This window comes from Ostrea edulis, chromosome 1 (assembly GCF_947568905.1).
Source record: "Ostrea edulis chromosome 1, xbOstEdul1.1, whole genome shotgun sequence".
In the NCBI taxonomy this organism is placed as follows: Eukaryota; Metazoa; Mollusca; class Bivalvia; order Ostreida; family Ostreidae; genus Ostrea; species Ostrea edulis.
The window spans coordinates 64501642-64517317 of NC_079164.1; the positions used below are offsets into that span (position 1 = coordinate 64501642).

General features: G+C 36.4%; 2 protein-coding genes across 2 annotated transcripts in view; both read right to left on the bottom strand.

Moving 5' to 3' along the window:
* Nucleotides 1–15676, bottom strand: part of LOC125647156 (beta-1,4-galactosyltransferase 1-like) — a 94198-nt gene that overhangs the window by 53976 nt on the left and 24546 nt on the right. The window lies entirely within an intron of this gene.
* Nucleotides 4007–14533, bottom strand: LOC130048003 (uncharacterized). The gene is made up of 2 exons (XM_056143999.1): nt 12191–14533; nt 4007–4054 (listed from the first exon to the last, which is right to left on the bottom strand). Exons 1-2 carry the CDS (start codon nt 14531–14533, stop codon nt 4007–4009), a joined length of 2391 nt encoding a protein of 796 aa, XP_055999974.1.

Genomic DNA, 15676 nt, shown 5'->3' on the forward strand with positions numbered 1-15676 from the left:
ATTCCTTTAAAAAAAATTGGTTAACTTATAAAAATAACTCATTAGGACTATTCAGCCTGATCGCTGTTTCAGAGTTTTGCAGGATTGCTGGTACCTTTTCTCGAAAAATGTCAAGCATGGTGTTTTTCTGATTAAGCAACAATCTCCTAGGCCAGTTGTGTAACTCCCATTGTCTATCATCAATGATGACAAATATGTCCAATTGTTCAACCATCACTCTAAAATTACTCTCAATCTGGACTCTTACATGTCAAAAGAGACAATCACAGATAGTAGGTCTCCAAATATCATAATGGACAAAGTGTTTCTTAATGATCCTTCAATGCACATGTCCTCCATTGCACAGCTACAATTTCCCCCAAATTCTTCTCATAATTGAAAGGTACCAAGAGGAAAATCATAAGTATTAGTATATAAAATATACCAATATTTGTGTATATTATCAAAAAAACTACATGTTTTATAAGACATGGATAAAACAATGATGAATTAATTTTGTAGTTCCTAGGGTGAAGTTTTGTTAAAGTAAAAACATATCCTTTCAGTGCCTCACAGATCGAGCAGAGTGGTAGAAAAATGCGGGAAAACTTTAGTTTATTTTGATAAATCATGCCAGTCTCCCTCTTCAAAATATCGTCTGCTACAGAGCACATGTAGAGTCAAGCATCAGACTGCTGCTTATTCTGATAACACTGCTAAGCCCTGCCCTCTTGCCATATATGCTTAATTGCTGTAGGGGTGTAAATTTTTCTAGGTTACTTCCGGCCTTTAAGTGTTCTTTCAGCAGGTAGCTTATTACATTTTTAGTCCTTAGTCAAATTGGGGTAATTCTATTTACCACACATCTGGTTTCTTTCACAGGGGTACTAACCCCAGTGGCTTACCAAGTCACATGTGGCAGGAGTGTTTTCCTCTTCAACTTATTTAAATTCCTTTGACTGTTGAAATCTCTTTATTGTATTATAGCATAACCTCATCGAATTTTAAAAGACAAACATTTTGCCCTGACATCCCACAGTGAGAATACGGAACTTTCGGATATGCCGGAATGACCGATTATATTTGACGTTTATACACCACGGTCACGTGATAATAACCAATTGTAGGGCAAAGTTGACATCGATACATATGGTGTTTCGCTAACAGACGGTCCGTAAAGAGCTATGCGCAGTCCCACGATGACGATCCAAGTCATTATTGGTGCTTAGTACCTGGGTGTAAATTAGATGGAAGGGAAAAGGCGCATTTAGACGCGTACCATTGGATGCAAGGCGTGAAGTTTTACCGATATCTTCAAGATATTCCCTAGATTTATTTCCCGCGCCGACTCGCATAATTTAATCAATTGTATTTTTCTATAAAATGGTTGTAGTGATTCCTTTCTTTCAAAGATAACATTTAAATGCAAGGAATTGATAGCAGTTGAAATATTCCATGTTTGTTTACTTAGCTGTTATTGTAATCCGGAAGTGACATGTCCTACAATTACGTTCAGCGCGCGATAAAAGTCAGAGTGGATCCGTATCTCGAAAGTCCCGTATTGGAGATGGAATATGATCCTTCCAGCTTGGAGGAAAACTCCAGAGATTTTAAGTGGGTGTCATACAGAGGAAAACCTCTCGAGTCCCTGTCCATGTGTGCAAGTGCTCAAGATGTTACAATGGGGAAGGCTTTCAAACTCGGTGACCTAGCTTTCAGAGACCTTGATTTTTACGTGGTTGGTAACTTACATAGGCATTGGGAATATTTAGAGGCTAGTGAAGACGTTTTGGGGTGGCTGAAATATGGGGTAGATGGGAATGATTATTGCAAACATTTCAAGGGAAATTACAAAGGGAAAGCATATGACAGTAATTTACCCCTACCTATCTTCTTATGTAATGCTTCAAACTTCATTATCAGGTCCTTGTCAGAGAGGGTTGAAAATGGGTCTATGTCAGTGTGGGGAAAGGTGGGGGAAGTAGAGCCACCTTTTTTGGTAATGCCCCTAAAGGTAGAGCCATCGAAACCCAAGCTCTGCCACGACGAGCATTACCTAAACCCGTGGAACAAAGATCTACAATTTGTATTGGATACTTTAAAAGATGTACCTAGAATTGTACCATATGGGTCTTGTATGACTACAATCGATGATACATCAGGCTACTCAGAAAACTCTAGGAGGTACTTCGGAGTCCAGTTTTCCGGTTGGTATTTCGTATACAATACCATCCCGTTTGGCTTTAGAGCAAGCGCATACATATTACACTACATGTTTAGTAGCACAAAGTTACATTAGAAGTCTTGGTATATCGTGTTTACAGTACATAGACGATATATTGATTGGAACATTATCTCTAAAGGGTTTCTCAAACCAAGAATTGGCAGAAAGAGCGCTCTACATTGTCTGCAAAACCTTAATCAAATGAGGATATTTTGTAGGTTTGAAAAAGTAGCTATTCCAACCTAGTCATTCTTTGAAGTTTTTAGGGTTAGTGATAGACTAGGTAAGACAGACATTTTTGATTCCAAAAGAGAAAAAAGCTACCTTTGCAGCTTTGAGGAACGGCATTCTTGAAAAGTAAGACATAAATCTACTCACCCTGCAAAAGTATGCGGGAAATGTATCTCGTTTATGCTTGCGGTCCATGCAGCAAAACTTTTTTATCAGTGAAATCGACAAAGCTATAAGTTTGGAAAGCAAGAATAGTAAATCTTCGAATCGCAAAAGATCTCAGAGATGAAATAAAGTACTAGGAATTCTTAGATAATTGGGAGGGTTGTGTCCCTTGGAGACAGAAAAAACACCTTCAAATAAAGTTGGCTACTGATACCACAAGATTTCTTTGCGGAGGGATAATTGGAAATGAGAAAGCACTGGGAGATTTCTTTAGGGAGAATGAAAAACGTCATATTCACTTAAAACAAGCAGAAGCTCTCTATCACACAATCTATCTTATGAGGCAAGATTTAGAAAACCATGGGGTTGATGCATACGTTGACAATCAGGCTGTTGTTGCTGCTTGGGAAGGTGAAGGTTGTAAATGCTCAGAACTGAGTAAATTTTAAAAAATGATGTTTGGAATTACCAGAGAGAAGAATATTGACCTAAAAGTACAATATATTCCATTTATTCACAACCCTGCTGATGCAGAGTCTAGAAAACTATCACTCCAAGTTGTCTCCTGATATCTGGGATATTGTTCAAAAAGAATTTGGACCACATTCAGTGGACCTCATGACCTTGGACTCGAATGATATGCTAGATAAAGAGGAGAAATTATTGCGCCACTTCACCCCTTACTCAATGGCTCATTCAGATGGTGTAAAGAAGTAGAGACATTTTCTATAGTCATCTGGCCCAGAAAATAGATGATTTCAGTAGGAGTCCCAAAATCTGGCATTCAAATAAGGAATACATAAGGAAATCCAAACTACATTTAATTTGATCCAAAATTGCTTTGTGTTGTATGACAGGAGCGTGAAGTTGGCATAAAATTGCCCCAAAAATGCAAAAATCAATGAAAATTTTCATAAATTCAGGGGGTTTTCTTTTAAGAAAACATACAGCCCATGTGTCGAGCAAATTTATATTCAAACACATTTTTCATCTTCTCTTAATACACAATATATATTAATTTCATTTTGCTCGACGGATGGGCACACCTTTTCCTAAGCAATAATCTGGATGAAATTTAACAGTTATCAAGCTCTTTTTGAAAAATGGCGGGAAGAACTCTTATTCATGACGTAATAATGCGATACAATAAGAAATAACTTTGATTTAAGTTGAGATAGTATACTTGGCATGTATCTAACTTATTCAAAACACAGATCAAGCTTGATTCAAGACACATATAAATTGGAGACTTTTGGGGGGCCATTTTATGTACGCAATCGTACCTTGTTCTTTGTTTGCCCGAAACATTAGCTCGGAAATGTCACCATATGTGTTTCCGCTCTTTTGTTTGATAGCACTAGTTTTGAAATTTTTAATAGAACAAAAACCTCCGTCTTGTACGCTCGTTTATCCTTGCCCAACAACTCTACCAAATGGTGGCCCACTCTTAAATTCCTAATCAAGAAGGTTATATTACTAGGTAGAAAAAATGTAATTTTAGGCCCCACCAAAAACGGTTTTTCTCCTCTTAGTTCTGTGGTCATTTCTCAAAAGATACTTAAAAAGGGGAGTACAGTATGTAACCCCAACCAAGGGTAGAACAAAATACAACCTATATGATTTGATGCAGAATTTTGTCTAGATTATGGAAATGATGGTTGTAGTCTGATAAAATATGTTTGACTTAGCTTAAATTTGGATTTTCTGTTACAAAGTCACAATTTCTTGGGGGAAAAATAGAAAGTACATTTTGTACATTTATGGCCGACTTTTTGCAGGAAATCAAACAAAGTTGGTTCTAAACCATGCGGCCTGATCCAGTAGATTGTATCATGCCTTTTATATGCCAATACTGTGCAAGTTTTTTTTAATAATGAAATAAATATGGACTAAAATTGTCAATTGCATTTTTCGTTCCGCGTACCCTCATTTCTTGCATTTGACAGACCCATTCATGAAAGAAGTTGCATATACTATACACATCAAAAGTTTTCTCATTTACTCCTCTGTCGAATGGTATGGATATTATGTATAGCATAATCTATTAGGCTGTAAAACAGCAAAGTGTTATCCCCTCCCCAAATTTAAGAAACTGCGTAAATTTTCTAGATTTGCATAAAATGGCAGAAAGGTTATTCTATGGCAATTATATCTAACCTAAAGTGGTTAAAGGGACTGGTTCACGATTTTTGATAAAAATATTTTTCATTTTTGATGTTACACATTAGAAATATAACTCATTTAATGTTGACAGCCAAAATTTTGACCTTCTGAATGCAAGAATGAAAGCAATATTTTAGCCTTAAATATGTGTTATGTAAACAAAGACTCGAGTCTTTCTATGTAAACAAACAAACAAGTGAAATATTGATTTTGTAATATAATGCATCTTAATTTTGCATAGTCACAAATTTTAACTTTTAGATTTCACATTTTACCCCAAGAATGCTTGAAATGTGAAAGATATAATAAACTTAGATCAATATCCATTTCTTTTGAAAATGTCGTAAACAATAGCATACTGCAATCTTTGTTTACAAAACAAAGAATAAACTCTCTAAAATGAGCCTCTGTGATGATGTATAACCTTAATTTTCATGTGAAATCTTTCTAACACATTAGACAGTAGATTAAAATGAAAAACAAAAAGTTTGGGTAAAATCGTGAATCAGTCCGTTTAAATGTGATATGCACAACTAACATAAATGTGCACAGATTAGGACATGTGAGTTTACATTTACATTATGTAATACTCACAGAGTTATGTATAATTAACAAGGTACCACGTGGCACTGTATAAGCAATGATTTTAAATCAAGATTTTACAGTTTAGCTGGTCTGATTTTGCATGTTTGTGGATATTTATTAATGTGTGTTCATATTGGGACACAGAGGCGAGACTGAAAGTCAAAACCGTTGCCGATATAACAAAGCCTGTAAATAAGACCAAAGAGAATTGACTCAGTGGTCCTCTCTCGCCGATTGCAAGTGCGAGAAGTCAACCCCGAAGACGTACATAGACCTGAGCTATCCACAATATCTTCCTCGCCCTTTTGTGATGAAGGGAATATGAAAAAAACTACGAAGTCATGCCCAGCAAAGCAGCTAGAGGCATCAGTATATTGCAATGCTGGCCAATTCAGTGCAATTGTATCATCAGCATACGTACTGAATGAAATATCATTAATACAAGGAATTAAGGACACATTTCTCGACCTCGCTGGTGTCTTGCTGAAGTTGATGATGAACTCCTTTGACAAAAATCAAGGTATAGAATCAGTGGCTGTTGAATTTGACAGATATGACCAAAACCTTAGTGTGAAGGCAGCTGAACGAAACAGGCGTGGAGAAACAGAGCAAGCTAAATACGTTATCCAAGCAAATCGTCAGCTTCCGAATTATCAACGATTCCTGAATGTATAAGTAAGCATAGCTGTCCATGTTGCCTTTGTCTCTGACCACATTGTCAGTGTTGCACACAGTATGCCATTAGAAAATCAGAGAATAATTCGTGCTGGAGGGGTTCATGAAGGACATATACCGTAGCTAAACTTGTCACATCCAAAGAGGCAGCTACCATTCCAAGCTTTTTCAGTTCCCAAGAAGAAGCGGATATAAGAATGCTGCTTCATGCCATCGACCTGTCTTCCACTCATGATCAACTGGTTGTTCGAAAGTGATGATACTGTTGTTTTGGTGCTGTTGGGCCAAAAATGAAATATATTTTTGTTTGCTGTTACCAAAGCAAAAATTCCAAGTAGATAGGTAAGTTTTTAAAATTATTATTATTGTTTGATTTAGAAGCTAACCCGGATCGGAATCAAAACACATTCCGATCCGGAAATAATTTTTGTCTGGAAATTTGGTCAGAAACAAGTCAACAGCTTTGAGTCCAGGTACATGTACATGTAACTCAGGAAACAAACATATATTTTTGGCATTATTATGCTATTGCAGTGATAACATGCTCACTGATTTTGTGTACATGCTGGCAGGCCATAACAGTCGACAAGCAACTTTACATCCCTGTCCATTCTATTGTGGCAGAACTTCGTGTGAAGTTCTTTGAAAGTCTCCCAGCAGCACATGCACTTATGGAATGTGACATTGCAATTTATACCAAATAGGAAAGCACGTTGCTGACAGAAAACTGCAGGAACATGTTGAAAAGGACATCCATTCCCTGACAACCTTTGGAATACTGACTAACGTGGAAGCAAATGAAAGGTGAAGATAACGAACAGTGATCAATGTCATAACTCCTATAAGGAATAGAAATTAGAAAGTGGGGCAAACACGAAGAGGAGTAAATCAGAAAACTTTTGATGTGTAGTATATACAACTTTTTTCATGAATGGGTCTGTCAGATGCAAGAAATGAGGGTATGCGGAACGAAAAAATGCAGACATTTTTGACAATTTTAGTCCATATTTCTTTCATTATTCAAAACACTTGCACACTATTGGCATATAAAAGGCATGATACAATCTACTGGATCAGGCTGCATGGTTTAGAACCAACTTTGTTTTATTCCCCGCATAAAGTCGGCCATAAATGTACAAAATGTACTTTCTACCCCCCCCCCCCCCAATTATGACTTTGTAACAGAAAATCCAAATTTAAGCTAAGTCAAACATATTTTATCAGACTACAACCATCATTTGCATAATCTAGACAAAACTCTGCATCAAATCAAATAGGTTGTACTTTGCTCTACCTTAGGTTGGGATCATCTTAGAATTTGACCTCGTGGTCACTGCACTATCTGTCACTCTCACACGATTTATACGCAGCTAAGCTTGTTTTTCATTAATTTCAGGAACATACAGGCGTTCTGTACTGGCTCGTGCCGACCGTCCCATGTCCTGTATGCTCATACCAAAATGTGATTTCAAGATTCTGCCAGAGGTGTGACTCTCAAATTCAAGTTGTTTCAGATCCTCTATTACAGAATTCGGTTGTTAACTTGGAAGATTTTTCAATCAATGAAAGGCTAAGTTACTTGGATAATCTCATTGATAACTCTGCTTATAACAAAAAGAAATGTGCCTTAGAGACCGAATTTGTAAAATCTTTGGATTGTCATTCAGTATTCGGTTTCATATCTTCCTATCCAGAGGATATCTGCCCATTTCTTATCAAGAAAGATTCTAATGGTAGAACCCAAATTCATACAATTGACTGTTTATTTTTTAGGCAAATCCGGAATATTTGATTGCAGTTGCCCAAAGCTCTTAGCAGCAGGTACTGTCCTAGGTAGGCCAGCTTAGGGCAATATTTGAAACTAAGGGAAAAGGAAAAACGTACGATGAGATCAGGCAACAGTGCAATTCTGCGTGTAGTTTAAAAATTAAAAGATATTTATAGGTAGGTATGTCTCTTAAGAAATTAAAAGGATACAAAATAATGAAGGGTTTTTGTTTACTCATACTGTGGGGAAAACACTGAGCAATGGAAAAACTAGCGAGTTTTTTTTTAATGAGAATGGATGAAAAGGTGGTGTGTCCTGTTGCTGGTTTAGAAAAATACGTACAGGAAAATTTATCAATGGGTGTTGATCTCTCAACAGGATACCTTTTTAGACCACTCAATCGCTCCAGTAAATATGTTTTAGACACGCACCCCTCTTATGCATAGCTGCCTCAAGTATTATGTAGGATTATTGGGAATAGATGAAGGGGAAACAATTTATGGGATAGGGGGGGGGGAGATACGAAGTGATTATGTCAGTCTGGGTTGTGGGAAAAACAAAGATATGATGGACCATGTAGGCTGGTTCTCTGAGAAAAGTCTTGAAAGGTATTCAAGATTAGGTACAATGACTAAATTAGGAGTGTCAGGTAATATGATGAGGCAAATAGCCACAAACTCTGATAATGTTTCGAATATTTTTAAAACTCTGGGTGACCATTATGCCCTTCCAAAATCCTTTTAAACTGGTTGAAAATGTTGGATATATATACATGTATCTATCTATCTATATAAGAATGAAAAGTTACATTGTATGGACTTGATGCTTACTATATATTCATTTACTATATGACAATTGATTTGTTATGTATTTTCAGTTATAATCAGTAAAGTTTTGTATATCTTATGTTTGTTGGATATCTTGATTAAATATAATCATGTAATTAACTTACTTTTTACTTATATTTATATAGACTGACCTATGTGCTTACAGTATATCTTGTATATGAATTATTGAGTTTTGGATTAGTATTAGGATTAGTTTTGGGTATTTGTATGAATTGTGTAATTTTATATAGAGAATAGTTTCACCAAATATTGTTTTATTAAGAAATACCATGCAAATACTTCTATCCAAAACTCAATCATTCAAGTTACCAAGAGTGTGAGATAACTTTAGATAAATTCAAAGTTTTGTACAAATGTGATGTGGACCTAATTGTCTGTTGACTTAAGGTAAAAGTGACTCAAACATGACATCATTTATACTTGGTCTTTTATATGAACGATGTCCATGACTGCGTTTCTGTCTTTGAGTATCATCTATCAGATAAATAAGTAACAGGTAAATGACTTTCAGGTCACTCAATGTTATTTTGTAAAGGTCTAGATCACTCAAAATATATACCCTGAATACAAAAAACCCTTTATTTCAACAGTTATAGATCTTTTTGACCAAGGTCTCTCAAGATCATTTTGGAAAGGTCAAAGTCACTCAGAACATATACCTTTCACTTGAAAGAATGATTTATGATAATAGTGATGGGTACAAATTGATTGAGCTGTGTAAAAATAACAATTTATTAAATTTTAACGGCCGAACTGGGGAAGTAAGATAATGGCGTTGTTGTTTTGTTTGTTTTGAACGTATTTCATTGTATATAAAATATACAACAGGATCAGAAGCAAGTTCGTACAACTTACGAGTTCTTTTACTATTGTAACTATATATATATATATATATATATACATGCATATACAGTGAAACTTCTCCAAACCGGCCCCTCAGAATACCGGTTCTCCCTGAATATCGGCCGATTTTCAAAGTCCCGGCAGAAATCTTAACATTTCCTTACAAAGAAAGTCTTACAAAACCGGCCACCCATGAAAACCGGACATCGGCCACTTTTTAAAGTACATTTGTTAACAAACATGTGTAATTTACCCTTAACATACCGGCCACTTTTTGAAGACAAGAAAATCTTGGCCAAAGGTTAATTAAGATCGTCCAGGTGTGCAAATTGACTGACTGACTGGCCAGGTATGAAATTATCCATCGGAGGTGTGAAAAAACACTAGTGGCCTCTTCAATTTCTATTGTTTACCTGTGCTGTCAAGCGTGTTAATTGACACTTAGCTAATCCAAGAGACCCTTCCAAATTCTGTACAAAATGTAAAAAACAGTTAGGAAATTATTGAATGAATACCGTATCAAACGCCATATTGTTTCACCATACTTTCGTATAAATATAAGCGGCAGTTAATAAAGAACAAATCCATGACTGTTAATGATAATTATTAAAAGATAGATTAATTTTCTTGGTTTCCATAGCCTTAAAATTCCAAAGAAATATTCAAATTACAATTTCATATTTACTACTGTACTTTTTAAAAACGTCTAAACAAAATTGTTAATGACATAAGCGATGAATGTAAACAGAGTTTTTATAGGTAAGAGGAATTCCAATAATAGGCCTCTGTGTTTTCTTTATGTATCCTGTTATAGATTTTCAGTTTAAAATTAGATGATTTCAGCGAGAATATTTCTTGTAATTCATAATTATCTTTAGGTACAAGCGGACTAATTTGATCTCCACCGATAATTGATCATAGATCACCAGATCAAAGTGAACAGTACCTACTTTGTGAATATTGAGATAAAATGTCTATAATTGCTAAATTCTCGGTATACCGGCCATCCCTCTAAACCGGCCGTTTTTTCCGGTCCGAGAGCCGGCCGGTTTAGAGAAGTTTCACTATATAATATATATATATATATATATATATATATATATATATATATATATATATATATATATAAAAGCACTGAAAAGGCCACGACACTGTTGGTTATTTAAAACTCAAATTTTCGACGCAACCCGCGTCTTTATCAAGAGACATAAATTACATAAACAAATAACACACAAAAACGACAAGTATCGATAAACTACATTGGTGAGAAGAGTGATACACTATTGTACTGAGTGATAAAAATGGTGGTGGTTACGTTGTAAAGCGTGTTTACTGACTATGGTTTAGAGAGTTTGTACCATGGTCGGGTCGGGATGAAAATAAAATTATTCTTGAAAAATTACAGAAATCAGAAAAATTTAGAGGGAAATCTTACAAAACAATGTGATTATGGAATAAAATGGTGGGAAGATAATGATATGGAGTGATTAAGTTCAAAACAATATTAGGTAGTCCGTACCATTGATGATTCGGATATGGTGAACAGCGAAAAATAATGATTGCCAGAAGAACACGATTAAACAACAAACAAAGTCAATCAAAGGACACTGATCTAGCATTAAAATCAACAATCGAATAGGTGAATGGGAGAGAAGTCTAAGGAAAAAGATTCAATAATATTTTTATTTTTCAAGGTAATATATTTTTCAAGGTCAGACAAATTGAAGCCGCATTCTAGAAATTCTGATATCCCAACATAAAGAGCTATGCGAATCCGAATTTATGTTGATTTAGAATAATGTTTTACCATAGTTTAGAGGTCTTAAGATGATATATTAATAAAATACTAGTCTTCAAGGTCAATACATTTTTTACTTTATTATCATCCCCCTTTTTTTTATTTTAAAATTTTAAAAATGAGAGAGAGAGAGAGAGAGAGAGAGAGAGAGAGAGAGAGAGAGAGAGAGAGAGAGAAAGAGCTATAAAATTTCATAATTGTAATGATTTCTTACGATGTTCTAACATAATTAGGAAGTATTGAAGGTCAAACAACAATCGCAATCCTGGGAATCCTCGCTATGGCTAAACAGGGAACTCAAGGTTAAATAAAGGAACTCAAGGTCAGAGCCTTGAAACCGGGGAAACGAATTGTATTTATATTAATCAAACAAAATAAGATATCTTATCGGGTGAATTTTGGCGATTAGGCTATGGAAACTGATTTTAACTAAGGATTTATCCTGGATTCATGCGCGTGAAATCATTCAAATTATTCATTCCACCTGGACGGAATGATTTCAAACGGTGCATCCAGGATTTTTCCGTGCTCTTTCTCTCTGCATCGGTCCATAATGGGTTATGATCAATAACAACCACTTGCATGTCTTGCCAAATGTGACCTTCTTTGTTGAAATGTTCCCCTACGGGTTCGGTCACGCGTTTGGTTTTGATGGTTGATCGGTGGTTGTTGGTCCTAAGTCTGATGTTTGTAGTTTCCCCAACATATTGTTGTCCACATTGTTTACAATTGATGAGGTATATGCAGTTGTTGGTTTTACAGGAGAGTTGACCCAATATTTTATACGTTTTGCCTGTAGTGAAGCTTTGGAACGTTTCTGAATTATGGCTAAATTTGCAAAGCAAACACCGCTTGTCAGAGCAAGTTGAAAAGCCTCCATTGGGTAAGGGGTTGTCTAATCTGGCCCTTACCACCAAATCCTTGATATTCCTGGGTCGTCTGAAGGACACCATTGGTGGCTCACCGAATTCTCTTGCCAATCTAGGATTATCCAAGAGTTTCGGGAAGTTATCCTTTAGGATTTTGTTTAGGTCCTTCAATGCAGGGTGGTAAGTGGTGACTAGAGGTACTCTACAGCATTTCGTTTTCTCCCTGTACTGCAACAGTGAAGACCTGTCGATTGTTTTAATCTCATCAACGGCATTAGTGACAGATAGCGGCTTGTAACCTCGTTTGCATAAATGAGACTTTATTTGTTGACCCTGTCGTTCATAGGATTCCTCACTAGAACAAATTCGTCTGGCACGAATTGCTAGGCCTTTCGGTAAACCCCTGAAAATGTGATGTGGGTGACAGCTGGATGGCATTAGATATAAATGGGCGTCGGTCGGTTTGGTATGGAGATCAAATTCAATTTCACCATTTCTAAGAGTGGATTTTGTATCAAGAAATGTATTGGTGGTATCTGAAATATCCACTGTGAACTTAATATTATGGTGAAATGAATTGACAAAGGACACAAAATTGTCCAGACTTTCCCTTCCTTCGACCCATTTGATTTCTATGTCATCGATGAACCTAAGCCAGCTGAGGGGTTTAGTGGGTACTTGTAGCAAAAGTTGTTTTTCTAGTCTACCCATAAATATGTCAGCATACGAGGGTGCCATTTTAGTTCCCATGGCCGTACCACTTACTTGGAAGTAATGTTCCCCATTGAACATGAAGTTATTGCGTTTAAGTACATGTTCTAAAAGTTCAACCAAGGAGTCCGTGGACGGTTTTTGGTGTTTTCTACTGTTCCAGACTTCCTTGCATGCCTCAATGCCTTCATCGTGAGGAATGTTCGTGTATAATGATGCAACGTCCATAGTCACGAGAAGGGTGTTGTCTGGCAAGTTCGAAGTTGGGGTTTTGTTCATGTAGTCTGTCGTGTCTTTGAGGTAGGACGGTATGGTTTCTACATGAGGTCGTAGGTGCATGTCCAAAAACTGTGAGATTTTCTCAGTTGGATGACCAATAGCGCTGACAATTGGGCGGCCTGGGATTCCTTCTTTGTGTATTTTAGGTAGAAGGTAGAATTGTCCAGGTGTGCTGTAGTTAGAGGGAACGAGACAAGTGAAAGTTTCAAGACTTATTTCTTCATCGCGTCTCATTTTTTCTAAAGTGTCGATAATAGCGTCAGCATTGCTTTTTGTGGGGTCAAAATCAATTTTTCTATAGAAGAATTGATTTGACAATTGTCTGTTTGCTTCTGCTATATTATCTTGTTTGTCCATAACGACTACAGTGGACCCTTTATCTGCCTTCTTAATGACAATATCTTCCCGGGTTTTAAGTGCTTGAATACTGCTCCTTTCATCGCGGGTCAGATTGTCATAAGTTTGAGTAGGATTTTGAAGCAACTTTTCAATGTCTGATTCTACGGCCTCTATGTATGTCTCAAGGGTTGGACATTTTCCTGGTCTTGGATCCCAAGTACTTTTGATACGAAAGGGATCAGGCTCATATGAAGTTGTCTGTTCCTGTGATTGAGATGAACTCTCCGTATCGGATTCGTTGTCAAAATCAGTGGACTTCTGGCGACTTGAAAAGTGCTCTTTTAAACGCATACGTCTGAAGAATGCCCTGGTGTCCTCTCTAAGTTGTTTCTCATCGATTTCACGGGGTACTGGACAAAAGTTTAGACCTTTGGACAGTAAGCTGGTTTCAGAATCTGATAGTACAACACTGGAGAGGTTAAGAATGGCATTTGTATGTGATTCAAGCTCACTTGGCATATCTGTTGTGATGCGTTTAAATCTCCTGTTTCTTTTGGTTTTGGTAGATGGTTTATTCGTTGGTCGTTGTGGTGTTACAGTAGGAACTCTCTGTCTACCATTGTTTGAACGGGAGTGTAGATGGATTGAATCTCTGGAAATTTTTTTGGTTTGCTTCTCTAGCAGAGATTTCGACAAAGTTGAATTGTACCCTTCTAGGATATAGCACAGCTCTTCATATTCTCCTTGGGACACAGCATTCCGCAACTTCAGATCATTGGCGGTGATGGCCTCAGTAATGTGTCCAACCTGGTGTAAGTCCCAAGAGAGACAAAGGTCCATCAGTTGTTTAGAACATGAGTGCAAAATGTTGTTCCAACGATTTAAAAATCGTTTGGAAATGTTACCGATGTTAGGAGTGAGCTTGATTTTGAATCCTGTGGGCACATCGTCATTTTTTATATAAGTGGAACAATTGGAGACCCGGTGTTGAGTTTTGACCAGTTTTTTGTTTAATTTCTTAATAGATTTGAATGTTGCATCAGTGGTAATGGACATAATGAGAGCATGAAAATTTAAGTTCCGAAAACGAGAGAAAATTGCATTTCATAAACAGCAGAACAATAGAAAACGGCATGAAGAAAAATAAGACATTTCATACAAATGTACATAAATACGTGGGAGACAACAAACAATACACGACTGGACTGTGGGAAGAAAGAGGATGGATCAAGCGATGCAGTTGGGGATAAATAGTTATATAAAAGCACAAAAACCCAACAACACCCTACTTTCTTAAAGTGTCGGATCTGAGAAGATACAAGGCCAGTAAATATATATATATATATAAAATCCAAAATATAAGTAAATATCCACACACACACAAACACACGTATATATATATATATATATATATATATATATATATATATATATATGTATGTATGTATGTATCGTTTAGATCCTAGGGGTAAACGTAAGGTTGGGTGTTATAATTGTTTGTTTGTGCTTTATATTAAATATTCTATACAATTGCATCGAGAGATGCACTCTCCTTATAAAATATCTTAAACACTGAATGAAACAGCGACTGTGTGGGATTGCATCAGTGTGTATAAGTAGCGCTTTAGGAGCATAACAAAGCTTCATTTCTTAGGGAAGTCGTTGTGGCCGAGTGGACTTACGCACTGGTTTGACAATCTTGCTAGGCGGTGGGTGCCGTACGTCGCTGGTTCGACCCCGGGCTGGGGTGAAAATTTTCAGTACCTAGTTGTGATTATTTAGTGCTTTTTATATATATATATATAAAGTTTCAAATATTACTTTGAGATTTGGTTATGCGGCTGGGGTGTCTTACAGGACACAACGCATGTTTCTAAACTTTTTCATTTTTTCAGCAAAATTAACTCTTTTTATGCCTAAAACTACTTTAAATGTGTTTTAAATGAAATATATTGCGTAGTTTTCGAGTTTGAAAGCGATGAAATTCAAATCTTGCGATATGCATATTTTCTTTCGCTAGTTTACGCGCCATTTTGTGTGACGTCATATGCGCCCTCGGGTTTGAAAACATCTCTTAGCCATTTCATAAACAGATTAGATTTAATCGACAAAAAACCAATTGTCACGTTAACGGCTTGTAAATAATAATGTATTAAGATGTTTTGTGCCGTGCTCGGGTGTACTAATTGTCGGTAGAAA

What these genes read in the sequence shown, in the direction of transcription:
- LOC130048003 (XM_056143999.1), bottom strand. Translation starts at nt 14,533, where the DNA reads ATGTCCATTACCACTGATGCAACATTCAAATCTATTAAGAAATTAAAC. An exon ending in GGAATATCAAGGATTTGGTG is followed by an intron (nt 4,055 to 12,190) that starts GTAAGGGCCAGA and finishes CTTCTTGATTAG; the next exon opens with GAATTTAAGAGTGGGCCACC.